This window comes from Pterocles gutturalis, unplaced genomic scaffold (assembly GCF_000699245.1).
Source record: "Pterocles gutturalis isolate BGI_N339 unplaced genomic scaffold, ASM69924v1 scaffold50731, whole genome shotgun sequence".
Taxonomy (NCBI): Eukaryota; Metazoa; Chordata; class Aves; order Pterocliformes; family Pteroclidae; genus Pterocles; species Pterocles gutturalis.
In genome coordinates this window covers 1-17,390 of record NW_010099689.1, presented here as the reverse complement: position 1 = coordinate 17,390, position 17,390 = coordinate 1, and the positions used below count along the sequence as shown (strand labels likewise).

Here is a 17,390-nt window from a genome sequence, read left to right as displayed (position 1 = left end):
CCTCTGTGGAGGCGAGCGGTGGTGCTTAGAGCCGTCCTAATGTTACTGCTCATAGCGACAGGAGACCCGACTCTTCCCGGCGCTGGCTGAGGATGCCCTGCACCCTGCGAGGTCAGCCCCCTGCGGCGCATGTGCTGACAAAGGGCACATCTGCAATTATCTGCAAAAGCAGGTGCATCTTCTGGCAGTGCCTTACGATTTCCCGTGGATGTACCTGGGTCTGCGTGCTGTAGGTGTTCTGTGCTGAAATGCCGAGGGAGCAAACGTTGGGAGTCCTTTGCAAGGTAGCACCCATTCGGTACGTACACCCTGTAGCCCAGCGTTTGAGCTCTCTGGTTATGCAGCTGTAAAGATCTGCAAAAGCTTAAAGATGCTGGCACAGTTATCGTGTGCTCCAGAATTTCCCTCTAAAGAGTTGTCCCATCGCAAGGGCGTCTTCAGTCGTCCCTTGTCCCCCTTCCATCCGCTGGTACAGGTTGGGAGGTGTATGTGCTCCCCGCAGACCCGAGTGCTTTTCCCATTGCTTTGTAGAGTGTTCCAGGGCCGTGGGAAGGTGGATGGTTTTAGAGGGCCACTTGGTGGGGCACCTCGTTGTTGGCAGTGCCAGAGGAGGATGGCAGTCTGATCTTGTTTTCTGAAGTCCTAATGGGAAATTATCTCAGAGATTAGGGACCTGGCTGGATTTGTAAGTGGTGTAGTGCAGCGTGGGAGAGCAGCAATGAGGCTCTGCAGGAGCTGGGCTGGGAGAGGTCTCTTAGGTGGAGCATCCCAGCACTGGTATGGTCTGTAACTTTGAATTAGCAGCAAAAGGACTTGGTTTGGTAGACGGTCATCCTCTGTGCTCAATAGCTGTGCAAGCTGTGGAGGGTCTGGGGGGGCAGAGGCTCCAGGTGAGTGTGGGGGAATCAGCTTGGATGTCCCTCAGCTGAGCAACATTTTATTCTCTTCCTCCGATGTCTGTGGTTGGGATCTTTTTTGTTATTTAAATGACTCTGGGTTTTGTTATATTCTGCAAATGGTTTGTGCCTTTGGCTGTCCTGCCCTGGGGCCTCTCTCCTCTCTGCCCTTGGGCTCCCCAGCACGGTGGTCTGGGGGAGGGAATATCCCTGGCAGATGCATCCCTCATCTGGTCATTGTGTTTCTGTCCTAACCGATTATCAGTAAATGACCCATTCCTGACCCAGCTCTCCTAGGAAATAGCATTGTTGGATAACTCCTGGGTTTGGGGTGGGCTTGAAGGTCAACGGTAACGGGGCCAGATGGACATTGTTGCCGCTGCTGCATGGGCAATACTGAGATGCTCTGACCCCCTCCCTGGTGCCTGTTGTGTACCTGTGCTGGGGTGGGGGTGCACAGCCTCCGCTAGCTGGCAAGAGCGTGTGCTCCAGGCAAGGGCTCTTCCCTCCAGCAGGCTGCTCCTGCCTCCGTGGCACTGCGCCGTAGCCCCAGCACCCAGGAAGGAGAGGTAAAACCAACCCTCAGCTGGGTAGACACACACCAGCCCCTCTATAGGTCAAGACGATATGATGACATCTTAAGGGATGTTTGTGTGTTTCCTTGGAGAGAAAATTGAGGTTTGCTTGTTGTTAATTAAAAGGCAAGAAAATTTTAAAGGCTATTCGACACCAGACAGCCAGATTCCATTTCATCTCCCCAAATCCCTTCTCTCATTTCAGCTGGATACAGAAACTACTTATTTCCTCTTTCATTTATGGTCCTATTCAGTAGGCCGATTGGGAGCTTTTAAACAGCTGCCCTGTCCCATGGAGGGGTGGCTTGCCTTGTGGCAGAGGGATGAAGTGCTTCTTGGTCGGTTGATGGAGAAAATACTTTGGGGTTCTCTTAGAATTGCTTAAAAATGTGAAACTGCTCTTACTCCCAGCAGTTTGGGAGAGACATGGCAGATGTTTTTTCCTCAGTTTTGTGTTTTTTTTTTTTTTTCTGCTGTTGAGCCAAACTCCCCCATCTGCCTTGTCCGGGGCTGTTGCATTGAATCCTCTGCTGGTGTGAGCAGAGCGAGCTTCACGACTCCGAGTTGGAGCCGTTTTCTGAGGGACCAGGGGGGTCAGCAACTGGCAAACTTATTTCATCTGTATATCCTCCTGCCTGGCTCTTTTCCAGTGGCCTTGGAAAGGTAACACTGCAGTACTATTCCCTGTTGTTGAATTCACCCCATTCTGCTCCTTGCGGAGGTGAAGCACCTTTTGCAAGGTCAGCATTGCCTCCCCGTGTCACCTTTGTGGGTGCTAGCGGCTGGAGAGCTCGCAGCCAGCGCGGGAGCTCCCGTGCTGGTTTTGGTGCTCTCTCTCTGCCTTTGTTCCCTCTCCACCTACCTCTCCCACTTTCTCTCCTTCCTCGCCCCTCCTCTGATCTGGGGAGGGTTTTCCCTCCTGTGCTCTCAGCCCTGCGGTTTCCGCGAAGGCTGGCTGCCCTCTTTAGCATGCAGAGCCTCGTCTCTTCCAGGTTACGCAGAGGTGCCACAAAAATAGACACGAGAGACAAACGCCCCATTGAAGCAGCTGGCGAGCCCTGGCTCCGTTCCCTGCTCCCTCCCATCTACAGTCGCAGGGCTTTATTCGTTTGTGTTTCTTTATTCCTGTCGCTTGATCTGCCTTTTAAAAATACAAAATTGAGAGGCTGGTGGCTGGTAAAAGTCGTTTAATCCCCATTTCCCCATCCTAGGAGGAAAATGGCTAGCCACCCATGTCTGGGGTGTTCGATTTCCTCGCTCAGCTGTGCTCCCCTGCCTCCCAGCTCAGCCTGTGCTTTCATTCTTGCTTTGCCTCAGAGCCGACAGCTGCGTTGAGCTCCTTTGTGAGATGCTTGGAAGAGAGTTGGGAAAGATGGTAAATCTTGGGTCTGCTGCTTGGTACCCCAAGCCTTTGGGTTGTCACTGCTGCAGGTGCATGAAATGGTGTCAGGATGCTGTCTGGAGAGGTACCGATTTGTATGCTGGTGCAGTGGCACCATTAGCCCCGTGGCATTGGGGCTGGTGCTGGCACAGAGGGTTCCCAAGGTGTTGTCCTACTCCAGATCCACCCCATGAGGAACCTGGCTCGCTCGGGCTGTGTCTATTAATGACTTGTTCTTAGGGATGAGGTGGTGTGGTTTTATCTTGGGCTGAGGAGAGCAGAGCATCCCAGTAAACAAGATAATGCAGCTTAGGGGGTTTTAAGTGGGTAAACACTTCAGAGTTAAGTGAGGGTGAACAAACTCCCAGGATCTGAGCTTCCTGCATGGAAGGGATTAGCTCTCTGGGCGCCCAGGTTCACCTGCGCACGATGTGTGTTGTGGAGGTGGTGGGACGGGCTGGAGGCAGCCCAAACGCCATGCAGCTGATGGAAACTGGAGGGCTTGAGCCAGTCTTTGGAGCTGGTGCAGAGTCACGTTTTGAGGCTTTGCCTAACTGTCTGGGAGACCTGGGATGTGTTTTTTTAATGTGGCTGGAAAGCCAGAGCACCACATCAGCCGTGTCTCTGCTAATGGGAGTTGGGGGAAGCTGAGGCATCGGGGTGGATAAAGAGCTGACCTGGGACCCAGGCAGGCAGTTGCAGTCCCAACTACACCAGATTTTCCATGTGGCCTCGGACCTGCGATGGTCTCTCCCTACCCTTCTGCTCCCCTTTTCTGGATAACTTTGAGAATAATGCTTTTTTCTCCCGCTTGCTGCTCTCTGTCATGTTTGCTCAAGCCGTAAGCTCCTCACGACAAGTGCTGTGCGCTGTGCGGCGCGGGGCTCGGCAGTGCTCGGTGCTGGCGATGCAGGTCTCCTTGTGTGGGCACCATCACTTTGGAGCCTGGTGAGCACCACTGAATCGGCACGGGGGCTGGCCTGGCCGGGTCTCACCGCATCGGTGCTCATGCACAAGAGACGTGTGAACTCTTATTTCCAGGGGTGGACATCGCTGTGCGTGCACAGCTCATGGGAGCTCGTTCATCCCCAGGGATGCCCGGAGGCACTTTGGTTTGCTCTGTGATGCTGCAGTGGCTTCCTTTGGTGCTCTGCCTCTCTCGCCGTTCCCTTTCTGTTGCTGCCCTGGCCTCAGCTGATCTTGCCTTGGATCAATAGAACAAAATAAACAAGATTGAGAAGTGCTGAAGCCTGGCCCAAGTGTATATGGGAAAGAGAACCCAATATTGGATTTTACTCAGCTCAGAGAATAGCAGAGGAAAGTGGAGAGGGTCAGAGCAGGCAGAAGGCTTAAGAAATGCATTTCTGCCTTCCAGTGTTCCCAGGACAGGTTTGGTAATCAGCCTGGCAAGTGAGCAGCATCTCCCAAACTTTTAGTGCTAGAAGCCAATGTTTTCAGTGAAAACACCAGGGCCAGCCCCTCTGCCATTGCCCCATAGCTCGTCTTGGTACTTGCCATGATTTGAATTTGCCCTTCTGGGGAGTGGAGGCACAGGACATCGTGGTGGGAAGGAGCATCGGGAGGCTGCCTAGTCTGTGCCCTTGCCTGAAGGCAGTTCAGCCGTGCTTAAATCATTGCTGACCACGTGTGTCCAGATCTGCGTGCAGCATCCAGGTGATGTCTCAGCAGTGCTTTGTAAAATCTCTCTATTTCTAATACTGCAGGACTGTGCAGGCATTTTCACATCTGCATTCCCGTGACATCTCTGAGCTGTTTCTAACACAGGAGTTTCTCTCTTAAGACATTTCTAATGGCTGGTTTCCTATCTTGTATCAGAAATGTTTGGTGTTGGTTCTCAAGGTGGTGAGTTATCACTTTGTACTATTTCTTTTCATAATATTTCTGTTATTCCCATTCTCAAGATCACCTAGCTGTACCTACAGCCTTTCTGTGTGGTGAGGATGTCTCCTTGCTTTGTGTCCTTGGCTAATTTCATTATCATGTTCCTAATTTTTGTTCCAAGGTCACTTAGGAAAATGTTAAAGAACAGCAGAGCCAAGGACAGACCTTGAGGAATTCCAGTAATAGCCTCCCTCCAGCACAAGCCTCTGTCACTTTTCATATATCCAATGCCTTACAGTTGCCTTACAGTTTTTCTGCTCATTGGTGTCTTTTCTTGCCTCTCTGGTAATTCTGCATGAGGCACTGTATCAGGTATTTTGCTGAAGTCCAGCTGGATTAGATCTGCTGCATTTCTCTTGTCTAGAAAATCAGCTATCAAAGAAAAATACCAAATTAGTCTTCATTTCAGCTTATTCAATTAGTTAGTTCAGTGACTAGTTCATTAAGAATTGAGAAACTATGAGCTGAGAAGATGGGAAAACTTGTCCTTTTCTCTTCAAATCTATGAATAAAAATCAGCTGTGAGAGGATGAGATCTTCCAGTTTTAATGTGCTGAAGAACAGAGGGCTAGGAAGCAATTGGTTCAGTTCACCCGAATTAGCTACTTTGCTTGCTTAGCAAAAACTATTTTAAATGTAAAACATGTTTTAGTAATCTCATTTTTTCCTTATGTCTCCATATTTATCATGGTATTTATCGGTTGAATAAAGCCAAGTTCCAGGTGCTGTTTTCTTGCATTTTGATTGAAGTTCAATATGCATGTGAATGTACCTTGACATAAATTACAATTAAAGTCTCATCTAGAAATCAAGAAGTGTCAGTCAAACCTTCTAATAGATAAAATGGAAATAACAAGGCTATAATTGTTGAAAGAAAAGCGTAAAATGCAGCCTGCCTCCCTGCTTGGCGTTAGGTAGGTGTTTGCTGTTGGTACCTTTTAATTCTTGCCTGTCCCAGCGGAAACCAGGACAGGCAGTCCTGGAAAAAAAAAAAGTGAATGCAAAATGAAGTTCAAATCAATGATTGCTGATCTAAAACATGATTAATATTGGTGATGTAAATAATTGGGGTTTAAATGAGTCCCCCCACATATAACTGCGGATCAGGAGCACTAGGGTGAAATCTTGCCTGGGTGACAGTTGGATAGGAAACTGTCATTGACTTCATGGGGCCAGAATATCATGGCTTAAGTGTAAGACATTCCACCTCCTCTCCAGGATGGGTGATTAACAAGGCACCCCGTCCTTTCAAAGAGGGAAAAAACCTCAGAGAGGGTGAACCATCACTGCCCCATTGAAGAGAGGTGCCCCAGGCTGGATGGCTGCTTGGCACCGGCTCCTGGATGCGAATGCTCCTCTGTGTGGTTGTGGATGTTTCCCAAAACACCCTGGTTTTCCTCCTCAGCTGAGAGCATGGCCCATCTGAGGGGCAGGTTGCCCCAGAGGCAACAAGCCCAGTGGGTGTCCGTCCTATCTCTGATATGGGTTTACTGTCATTATACAGGGACCTTGTGCCTCTGCCTTGCCTCCTCGGAGGAGCCAACCACCGATGGCCTCACGTCAACGTCCCTGCTGGAGTTTGCCATGATGTCCAACCTGGAGGCCATGAGTTCCCATGAGCAAACCACCCCGGAGGCTGCGGAGCCCGATCTTGCCCCTGGCTCTCTGCACGCTGCTCCAGGATCGGGCTTTGCCAGTGAGGAGAATGAGGAGTCCAAGATCCTACAGCCCCCACAGTACTTCTGGGAAGATGGGGGAGAGCTCAATGACTCCAGCCTGGACTTGGGACCGGCAACAGGTAGGTTATTTTTACCCTGTTCTTCCTTCCTGCTCTGCAGGGACTCTGGGGAGGCAGAAGGATGCAGGGATCTGTTTTCCTGCTTTGACACGACTCTCGCTAAGAGGGCCTGAGATTAAACGTCAGCTCTATTTTCTAACCTCAGTGCCTGATGTGTCCCCAGTGAACCCTGAGCAAGCACAGGCTTTAGAAACCGAGTTACAGCTGAGCCTTTATTCCTGAGCTGCTCTGAGCTGGGAAAAGTATTGCTACCACCTAGCCTCCCATTGCCTCGTGCCCTTCTTTCTCTCTCTCCTTCCCCCTTTTGTGCTCTCTTCTCTCTCTCTTCTTTCTCTTGCTGTTAATTAAGTACAACCTAAAGGTCTCAAGACCCCGGCTCAGAGATCAAGGGCATCTTGGGGTTTGAGTCAAAGCTGGATTCCCTGGGCCAAATCCTGTATTCATCATCCTGTGACTTCAGTGGGGATTTGTCCCAAGAGAGGACAGCAGGTTCTCCCCCTTGGGCAGCTGTACTGCTGTCTGCTCCCTGGGGAGCCATGGCCAAAATTGGTTTTGTTAGTATTTGAGCTTGGTTTCTTCTGTGGAGTGTTTGCTATGTCCCCTCAGTGGTCTCCCCCCGAGCCCTCTCATGGGTTTGGGGATGCTCTCTGGGAGAGGGATGGGAGGAAGGAGGAGCAGTGTTGCAGGGTTTCCAGTAGCTTAGGAGATTGTTTCACATGCTCCTACTCTTAAGTGTCATGTGGGCCATGTATTAAGTGTTACCCAGGGGCCAGGCTTCAGCCTTATCCCTCCTCCCTTATCCGATGTCGCTGCCTCCCTCTCAGCAGGTCTGGCTGAGGTCTGCAGTTAGAAAGCACAAGTCTTGTTTTATCTTCACTTTGCCGACTAACATTGCTGCTCAGTTCATCTGGCCGTGCTCTTGCTGCCCTGTGGCTTGTGTGGCCCGCGGGGCACTTGCAGCCTGGCCACGGGGATGCTGTGCAGATGCTGCCTCCACGGCGATGCTCGGGGCGGATGGTGCGCGTTCCCACCAGCGCGTCCTAGGGACACGCTCTGGCTTAGCTGCTCTCCAGCGCTGGCAGCGTGCTCAGCGGCGCTTTTATTTGTGTGCCAGCAGGCACCTGCATGTGCTCACAGATCTGGACGTGACTTGGAGAACAGCGTGTGCTTGTGCATTGAGAGCGAGATGCTCTGGGTACCGAACCCAGCCTTGCCTCTTGCACGTGCCTCGCCCCATTTGCATGCAGAACACGCTCCTCTCTCCTTCCGTTCTTGCCTGCAGTGCTTTCCTCCGTGAACAGATGTGCTCTTTCAGCTGTCCTTTACGCTTACCCTGCCCTATCCACTACCCAGCTAGGGGCTTCTGTGCTTCCAAGCCCTGTTTTTTCCCCTGGCCGTTGCTATGTCCAGAGCTTGTGCCTTGGTGGTATTTCAGAACCTTGGTTAATAGAACATTTTAAATTATTCAAGAGCTGGGAGTGCATTTCTACTTAAAATTTAATTAGAAGCCTGCTGTGTGTCATTTTACAATAAAGGATATTGTAATGGCATCCCTAAATCGGGCAGCCTTTTCCTGCCATGCAAAGCCTGTGCATCAGGGGTGCACCCAGCCAAGGGATCTTCTGTGCTGCCTGTGTGACAGATGCCGTGTCATACCTTGTGGAACTGTGTAATGACATCTGTTAGGTTATTTTCAACATATAAATCCATTAAATAGTTTCAGACAGCTGCTGTTTAAGAAGAAAAAAAAGTTTATAAGGTTTGTTTTTTTTATGTGGGCTTTTTCTCTGAGCGACAGTGAAGTGTAGCCTGGCATAGCTGACAGCTCTGTCCCAGGCGTAGGTTTGAGACCCTGTATCAGTCAAGGCACAAAACAGGATTGTTATACTCCTGGAGAGAGAAAATTCCCTGCTATGAAAGGAGACCTATGCTAAAGGAGACCTCCTAAAGGTATTGGGCCTGGAAATGGTGGTCTTGTTGCAGATAGACCAGATCTCCTGAGATTTCAAAGCTCTATTACTCATCTCTCCTTTTTTTTTTTTATTTCCTTCTGAAGTCTGTGTGGGGAGACTCCTCTGCCTTTGCGTGACTTTGAGGCTGCAAGAGATAAAAAGTAATAACAATTTGCAGCTGCTGCTCCTTTTTTTTTTTTTTTTTTTAAAGTGCACTTGAACATCCTTTAAAAATATTTCTGGAGAACATGTGGCATCCAGGGCCACCTGTTAGTCCATTAGAAAGTGAGAACAAACTCCTACTGGCAGAGTGCAGCTCAGCCTGGGGCTCTGATTCTCCTGAATAATGTGCTTTTGCCGATTTATGCTACGGAACAGTAAATCAGTATTGACAGTGGTGAGCGCCAGCCTGTGGAAGGACCCTGAGATTTGTCTCGTTCTGTCCGAGTGCACACAGAGGCGCCCGCTTGTGTGTGTGCTAACCCGTGCACAGCTGCTACCCAGTGGAGCTGCAGCTGGAAGAGATGGAGGAGGTCTGGTGGGAATGGGGATCCCATATCTTTATGGAAGGCAGTGCTGTGTGACTCACACTTCAGTCAAGAGGCAGGTCAGTGGAGCTGTGAACCTGCTACTTCTGCATCCCGCTGCCTTCAGGCTTCCAGGGAACCCAGAAGCTTCTCAGGGTGTAGTCTGGGTTCAAGGACGTTGTTTCGCCTTTGGTATCAAATTGGCCCGAGCGACAGATCAACCCTGAAGACAGAGTGGACCTGCTGGGACTCACATCTGGCCCTGCTTGTCTTCTTTTCATTTTTTTCTACCTTCCCTATGATGTTTAGCCTGGAGGCCCCATGTTTCCCACTGTCACTGTGGATCCTCCTGGGCAATGGATGCCACATCTCCTCTAGCTTTAGGCGTAGAAGATGGGAGTCATTAGGGCTGCAGGTCCCTTTGAGTCCCTGATTTTTAGTGAAAGGGTTACACGGTGGCATATCCATCCTGGAGTGCTCCCTGGATTGCTGTGGCTCTGTCAGAACACGGTGCCCCACACGTTCCCCTTCCAGCGAAGGCTCTAGGTTGAGGTGGCCTAATCATTAATTGGTGGGAAGTGTGGGCTCCCGAAAGCTGATCTAAGACTTGTGAATGTCTGTTGAATAAAGGCACTTAGTCCCTCTCCTCCCTTGCCTGACAGCTGAGCCTTCAAGGATTGGAGTGCATCGTCACATCTACCAGTTTGCTCTGTTACAGCCAGGGTCTGCTGTTTTAGCTCCAAGTTTGTGCCTTTGAAGACCAAGGCATGGCTGTGCTGGGAGCTATCAAATCTAGTGTTCTAGGTTGGTGATTCACTAGGATGGCATGTGGCACTTTTGGGGGTGGGGGGGAGTTGTAATCTTGTAATTATTCATAGTAATTAGGAGAAGGGATTTCCAGGAGAGCTAGGATGAGGGATAGCAAGACAGACAAGTTAGGAGGACTGTATTCAAAGAAAAATAAGTTTTCTGACCCGCTAATGGGATAAAATATCTTCCATCCCCAACTCTTTTCTGATAGATTCACTTCCTTCCCTGGTAAATTTTCCTCTGACCAGAGAGATCCCAGTCTCTCCCAGCCTTCCTGAAATCTGCTGCCTCCTCATCCAGACTGACAGCAAATCTGCAGTTCTTAATACCATCTTCAACCCAAGCATTAATGAAATGAAGCACCTGGTAAAGACTGTCCACGTAAGAAGCTTAGCGCTGAGCAGCCCCTGCCTGAGCTCAGCTCCCGGGATGCCTCTTGTTTATGCCCTGGTTTGGTGTGCACTGACACGTTAGGTGATCTATCTTGGGACAAGCCATCTTCAGCAAGACACTGCTGGCAGAGCTGACCTGTGACAAAGAGGGTTTATTGGTGCATCGTGTTATTCTAGCACAGCTATCCCCGACCGACGCTGTGTTGGGGTGAGGGTTCTAGCCTTGCTGCAGTTCGTACAGGGAGCAGGAAAAAGGCACGGGGCTCTTTGGGAACAGCTGTAGCACTTGGTGCTTGGTCCCTACCTGAAGGAAATTCCAAACATAATGAGACTTAAGCACTTTGCTTCCCTGGGTCTCTCTTTTAACTATGATCTCTTGTGTGTATGCAGATAGGAACTTCTCCTAGCTCTTCTGGAAGATTAGGATATTAGCCCCAACTGGCTCAGTTCCAGCACCAATAATTGCATTTTGCCTCCTTGGAATCCCCCTGCCATTTCAATCAGATGCAGTATGCCTTTTTGCAGTGAGCCTTACTGCTCTGTACTGCAAAACAGAGAGCAGATACCACCTAAGCCCTGGCTGCGTTGTAAGCAGTGCTTGTACATCCCAAAGTTGGCAGTTGCTCTGATGTGAAGGGTGCTATCAAGCTGTGTTGTTGTGGTGGGACCCCAGGAATGTTCTTGTCTTTATTACAGTGGCTTCTAGTTATCAGTAATTCAATCACTGGTTAACATGATCTTCCAGTTTAATCCAATAAAGACCTTATGGTCGGGTTATGTGTACTAAAAGCAGTGAGGGTCACCCTTCTTCTGAGCTGTCACGGTCGCTTTAGACAGCGGAGAGTGGCAAACAGAGGGTAGGGAACCTGGTAAGGCAGTGACTGAGCCCAGCTCTTCTGAATGAAGGAGAAGCAGAAATGTAATGAATTAAATGTCTGGCAGGGGAACTGTGCTTTGGCACAGTGCCAAGTGTTGGCCCGGCTGGTGTCAGGGAAGTCTTGGTATTGATTTCAGAGGAAGCAGGACATTGCCTAAATGGCAGCTCGTGCAGAGGTGTGGAGCTCGTGTTCATCTCTCCCAGCGCAAATCATCTCCCTGAGCAAAGGAAACGGATCTGTGACCCAGAGCTAGGTCTGCGGGCAGGTGAAAGGGCAGGGCTTGGTGGTAGGAGGGCTGTACAAGGTGGTTTCTTTAGAAAATAGTGCCTGAGGGTCTGTGTGAGAGAGCTTGGAATGGGAAAGGGGTGGGGGAAGATGGATGCAGCTAGATGCTGCAAGATGAGTAATGTCGCTGCTGATGGAAGGCATTAAGGGCTGTAGCTAAGGATGTGGTGCAAAGAGGTGAGGTGGAGGTGTGGAATTTCATATCGGTGAGCCACACTCCCAAGGGGATGGTGTGACTGAGAAGCTCTGGAGAGTACATGACGCAGAGCTGGGGCTGCCTGCTACTCTCGTCTGGTCCATCCGTGCTCCACTGTCTGGCCTGAGAGGCTGGGACAGTTCGGTGGCTCCAGCGGGCAGTTCTGGGCAGTTCTCCCGAGCTGTCCCCCTCTGGTCAGGGTGGTTCCATCATGGCTTGGCTGCTCTTGTTTGTGTCTAGAAGGTGTACGGGGCATATGCCACCTCTGTGTGGTTCTTCAGGGGGGAAGCTCTTAGGCCTACATTGCACAGATGAGGGACAGAAACCGGCTTGTCTGGAAGGACCCTTGGGAGGAAGATGCTGGGACCAGTTGAGTGGCTGGGATCACACCAAGGAGATGGACAGGGTGTAGAAATTCCTTCCAATTGTAGAGGAGGAACGTAAACTAACAGAAAATATGAATGCCTTAAAGAGACCTGACCTGGAGAACTGGACAGATGCCCTTGGTACTGAGACAGTAGGAGGTCTTGTAAAACAGAAGCCTGATGAGAGAGAGTGGGATGGGTTCTCCCTGAGCTTCCATCGCCTGGAAGAGATGGTGGAGGTGGCAGACCCTCCAGCGTCCTTAGATCTTGGTGGAAAGGCAGCGTGGCTGCACCACGCAGGGCTTTCCCCCATGGGAGCTAGCTAATCTGTGACAGAGCACCTTAAGGAAAGGTTGAATGTGGGACTTCAAAGGAAAAATGCCAAGCTAGGAGCATTTCTAGCTCCCGTGGGGCAAACCTCATGCAGCTTTTTCCTGGTCTGTTTTTCTGCTGTGCCAGTTCTTGCACTCCTCCAGGTGGGAAGAGGGGCAGGGAAGAGAGGAGGTGCAGAGGAGCTGAGAATAGCTGGGAGTGTCTTAGGCAAAGGAGATGGCAGATTGGATCACTGATCCTTGAAAATAACATCTCATCTGGCAGGGGCTTGTTCTAAGGGGTGAAACCCTGACTGTTCACCCACAGCAGGTCAGGACAGGCAGGGTTCCTGGATTTTGGTGCAAGCCCTCAGTATCACTGCAGCAGGAGGAGCAGCAGAGCCCTGGGAGATGCTCTAAACCTTCACCATCTGTCTGAAGAGGGTCCTGACCTCGTGTCCTCACTCATGGTCTGTGGCTTTTCTACTGCTAACCACCATCCATGTAGCGAGGTGGTGACTGTGTCTGCAGGCACTGGGACGTGTAGCTGGTGGTAAGGGCCCTTGGGAAGAGCAGTGCCAGGCAGGAGGGGAGATGGCTTTTTGTTTGTGCTGCCTCTGATTGCTCTTCCCAGCCTCCTTGGCCTCTGAGGGATCATCACCAGGTAGGCTGTGGGGTAGCAGTCATCTTGTAATCCTCAGGACCTTTGGGTGGAATGGTGGTCAGGATGCGCGCTCTCTGTTGGAACAAAAAAAATCTCAGTGGCCTGTTTGCAGCCAGAACGGGGACACAGCCACCATGTCAGGACCCTGAAGGTCAGCAGCTGGATCACGCTCATCTGTGGGCAACATCTGGAGGCAGCTGCTGATGGCATGAAGGGAATGAGCTGTGGGTTGGGGAGGACGCTTGCCAGCGGAACAGGAGCATCTTTGCACCTTGTGCTCAGGGTGGAGGGAGCACAGCGTGGTTCTCCACTCGGGAGGGATGGGGAGGAGCATGCAGGAACAGCATGGCCAGCCCTGGTTCCCAGGGGATATCAAAGGCCATGGATGTGTTTGCCGACATGGCCCTACCTGCTTGGAGCTCACATGTGCTCTGGCAGCAGCAAGCGATGGATTGGAGTCAGGGATGCACGGAGATTCCTTGTGCAGATCTCTGCAGTAAGGTATCCGGCCAGCTGCTGCCCACTGTGCTCACTGGAGCATCTGCTTTGGCAGGAGAGATGAGGGCCTTGGGGATTTCAGACAGTCACTTAATAACAGTAACCATAGACAGGGCAGGGCGCTTGTTTCTGGCTGCGGAGGGATCCTCCTCCTTTTGTCACTCAGAATGTGTGCTGCGCTCTTCTTGGGGAGAAAGGACATTAACTGGGATGCAGACTCCTGAACCTTGCTCCTTGGTTTAGTCAATTTCTCAGAAAGATGAAAGTTGATTTGTGCCTGCTGGATTTATGCCTGCCATTCTGACCTTAATGAGGCTGATCTTACAGATATTCTTCTTATCCCGGGATCCCAGCTCCTTGCTGGGCTTCCAGAAGAAGCCACTGCCTGCTCTGACCCTGCATTTGTGAGCTGCATCTTTCTCCTTCAGCCTCTGCATTTGTCTAGCAACATCACATGTGATCATCATCAGAGCCACAGAACAACCAAGGGCTGAAGTTGGAGGGAGGGGAGTTAGATTTAGCTCCTGTTTCTGGCTTCTGTTTCCCTGCAATAAAACTGTTCCTTAGTGACACGGAGAACTCATAATGCAGATGTTTGTGGGATGACTTTTCTGCTGTGAAGTGCTGTACAGACTGAAGTTCTGCATTTCAGAGATGCCCGGGTTGATTCAGGTTTTGGTGGTATGGCTTGGGTATGCCAGGGAGCAGGGTTTGGTTTGCTGTGCTGTTGTTTCTCTTCCCTAGCATTTCCCATTTAGCTTGTGGCTGACTGCTGCTGCCACCCAGTATCTATCTGAATCCCATGTGAAATTAATCCCTGGGTCCTAGCTTAATTCCTAACACTCATAACCCCACCTTGGAGGTGCCAGGTATCAAAGCTGTTATTTGTGGATATCCTGGCTAGCAAGTCTGTGAGAACACCTTCAGGACAGAAAGGAGTGGGGAGAATGAACATGTGGATTATCCCTAGGGAAACTGGCTTTGCTGGGATGGGACAAGGACCTGGGGAAATGCAGAAGGTTCCACTGCATTTGTCAGATGGGATTGTTCTTTTCAGTGGCAGGCTACCTGCAGTTAGAGGATCTCTGCCATTTGACCCCACGTGTGGCTAGACACATCTCATGGGGCCAGCTCTCTGCCTTTCAGAGCTCGTGGTTACGTGACGTGATGTGACATGAAGTCTTTTGGATCTCTTTGTAGATTACAGCTTTCCTGCTGCATCGCAGAAGGCCCTGCTGAAAGGGAATGGGACACAAGTGAAGGACAACTGGGAAACAGCCACTGTCCAGCCGCCAGCAGAATTTGTTGAGTCTGACTTGCACACGCCTTTCTCCAGCACGCTGGAGGAAGAGGAGGGGCTGCTCCCTATGGACAACTCAAGAGGAGGAGTAGAGAGCCACCAGACCTCTGGGCCAGAGGTTACATCTTCTGAACCAGTGGGACAAGAGGACTCCTTCTCCATTCTGTTCTCCACAGCCTCTGCCAGGCCGGGTGTTGTGACCGAGGCAGCCACGGGAGGGCAAGAAGAGGACTCTGTTCCTCCAGGCTTAGACCTTGGGAGCAGCATGGGACCAGGTCTTCTGCCTGTGTCCTCTATTTTTTCTACTACTACTGCTGCGAGGTCTCCCAGTACTTCTGAAGAGCCCTTCGAGGTGACAGCTGGGGACACATGGGCTGTTGGGGGAGCAGATTCGGAGCTGACTGTGACTACCACAAGAGCAGAGCTTGCAGAGACCACGGTAGAGGCTGGTGGGGAAGCGCATTCAGCCAGAGAGGAGGTCTCGGAGACCACGGTGGGATGGGAGATGCTGGAGCCCACAGTGCTAACGGAAGCGGAGCAGACCGTGGAAATTCCTGGGGGGACACCCTCTCCTGGAGGCAGCTCCCCAGGCACCCACGCTCTTTCTGGCAGTGAGCAGCACCCTGCTTCTTCTGTGTCTCCGTGGGACGGGGCTGGCAAGCCTGTGCTGGATCCCATTTGGAATGACACCGAGTCAGCCACTGAGACTGCGGCAACAGAGAAGAGCTTGTCACCGCAGGCTGGGGATGCCCGCATGGCCATGCTGCCGACAGAGCTGCCCTGGGACTCGGCACAGGTAGCACTGGGAGCAGGGAGTGGGTGGGAGGTTGTGGTGGAGATATTTGGGTGCTTTTCTCTGGGGGGATGTTTAATCCCTTAACGTTACCCACATCCTGAAGTCTGGCTGGTGGAAGTGGCTTTTTCTGCTCACCCAGCCAAAACTGGGTTCTGGGGGATGTTTCTCACAGCACTTGCTAAGGGCATCCATCACCCTTGGTGAAAGCCCTGCCCCCTAACATCTTCCCCAGTGAACTACTGCACGAAATCCTGCTTCCAAGAAACACCAGCCCTCTGGGGCATGCACAGCAGCAATAGCTCCTTGTTTCCTCAGCCTGTGTGATTGGAAGTGTCAGGACAAAAACAGCACCAAGGATTTCTGGAAAGGGAGTGAGAAGGGAGTGCTATTTTTGCTGCTGCTGCCTGCAGGGACCAGATGCAGAGCAGGTGGAGCAGAGTACAGAGATGTGTGAAGATGTTAGACTAGGAGAGCCTGTGGGAGAGGAAGGCTGAGGTGAACTGCAGTTCCTGAATCCAGCAAACTGGCAGCTGGTTAAGGAAAGATAGGTTGCAAGAGCTGGCTAGTATCAGGGAAAGCTTTTAATTTAGCTTTCTACTCCATAGCACTTAGGACCCAGAGCTTAGTCCCTCTGTGTGTCTGGTCCTTTCTGCAAAGTGCTGCTGTGTCTCACCAGTTTGTTTAGGGACCAAAGAGGCTCCTGGTTAGGTTTTGTGTTGTGCTGATCACATACAGGGTAAGGCTGCAGGCTGGAGAGCTTTCCACTGAGCACCTGAGTCCTCCTGGAGTCTAGGTACAGGTAGAAGGTGAGCTGGGCTGTGGCAGGCTGGCACAGTGCCTTGTCCCTGCCCCATTTGCTATTCCTGTGTTTCCTCCTTAGCACAGAGAGTTACAGGACAGTTACTTTCTTTGAGAAGTGCTTCTCTGGGGTATGGCCCAGCCCCTTGCTCCTGTCCCTTGTGTACCCTGTGCTTCCAGCAGGAGAGCTGCCTTTGCTACCCAGACCCAACTGTCTTTATGTCTTGTCTCTCCAGGTGATCTGCAAAGACTGGAGCAACCTTGCGGGGAAAAACTACATCATCCTGAATATGTCGGATAACATTGACTGTGTAAGTCAGTCCAGAGACTTGGTGGCGTGAGGGGAATAGTGCTTAGAGATGTGGAGGCAGGCACAGCTCTTGCTGTCTGCTGTCACTGCAAAACATTTTAAAAGCACTGAATCTCAAAGTCCCTATAGAGGCTGTGGAGAGAAGGGGAGGAGGACAGAAATATTGTAAGAGTGGGTGGAGAGAGAGGATTTTGCTCAAAGTCTAGCACATGTCAGTCCCATATTGGATTTTGACTTCTGGTTGCTAGTCTGTGCCTGGGTTGTCATGAGACATGAGGGCTTTTAACATTGCACCTCTCACTGGTAGGAAACATGGCAGGATTGAGGTGTGAGTCTCCCTCCCTCTCTGCCTTTTCCTTCCTCTCCTTCCGGGGTATGGTAACTGTTCCTCTGATGGCTCAGAGGAATAGGGACTCCCCATTTGCAGTGTGAATGGCTCGGTGTCAAGCAGCTATCAGTAAATCTTCCTTAAGTGTCTCTTCTCCCCACCCTGTTATCTTGTTCGTTAGCTGGGTCTGTTAACCAGCTATGCTCTGCTAATCTGATGCCTGTCCATCCATCCCCATAAAGCTGCAGTTAATTCATGAGCCCAGAGCCCCCTGTGGATCCCTGGTAAAAGGGCTGGTTCACCTCTGCTCAGCCTTCTGTCAGGCACTCTGAAACCAGCCGCGAAAGGCCTGAGGTCAAGGTGCCTTTCATAATTGTAAGAAATTATTACGAGCCTGACACGATACTATTCAATATATTCATCAACGA

General features: G+C 51.0%; 1 protein-coding gene across 1 annotated transcript; it reads left to right on the top strand.

Moving 5' to 3' along the window:
• Nucleotides 1–6,258: 6,258 nt before the first annotated feature.
• On the top strand, nt 6,259–16,635 carry LOC104458963 (podocalyxin-like protein 2; the record flags this gene model as incomplete). Its single annotated transcript, XM_010076906.1, has 3 exons — nt 6,259–6,552; nt 14,631–15,526; nt 16,561–16,635. Coding segments are annotated over 3 exons (1,265 nt in total), but the record flags the coding sequence as incomplete, so codon positions are not given.
• Nucleotides 16,636–17,390: the final 755 nt, after the last annotated feature.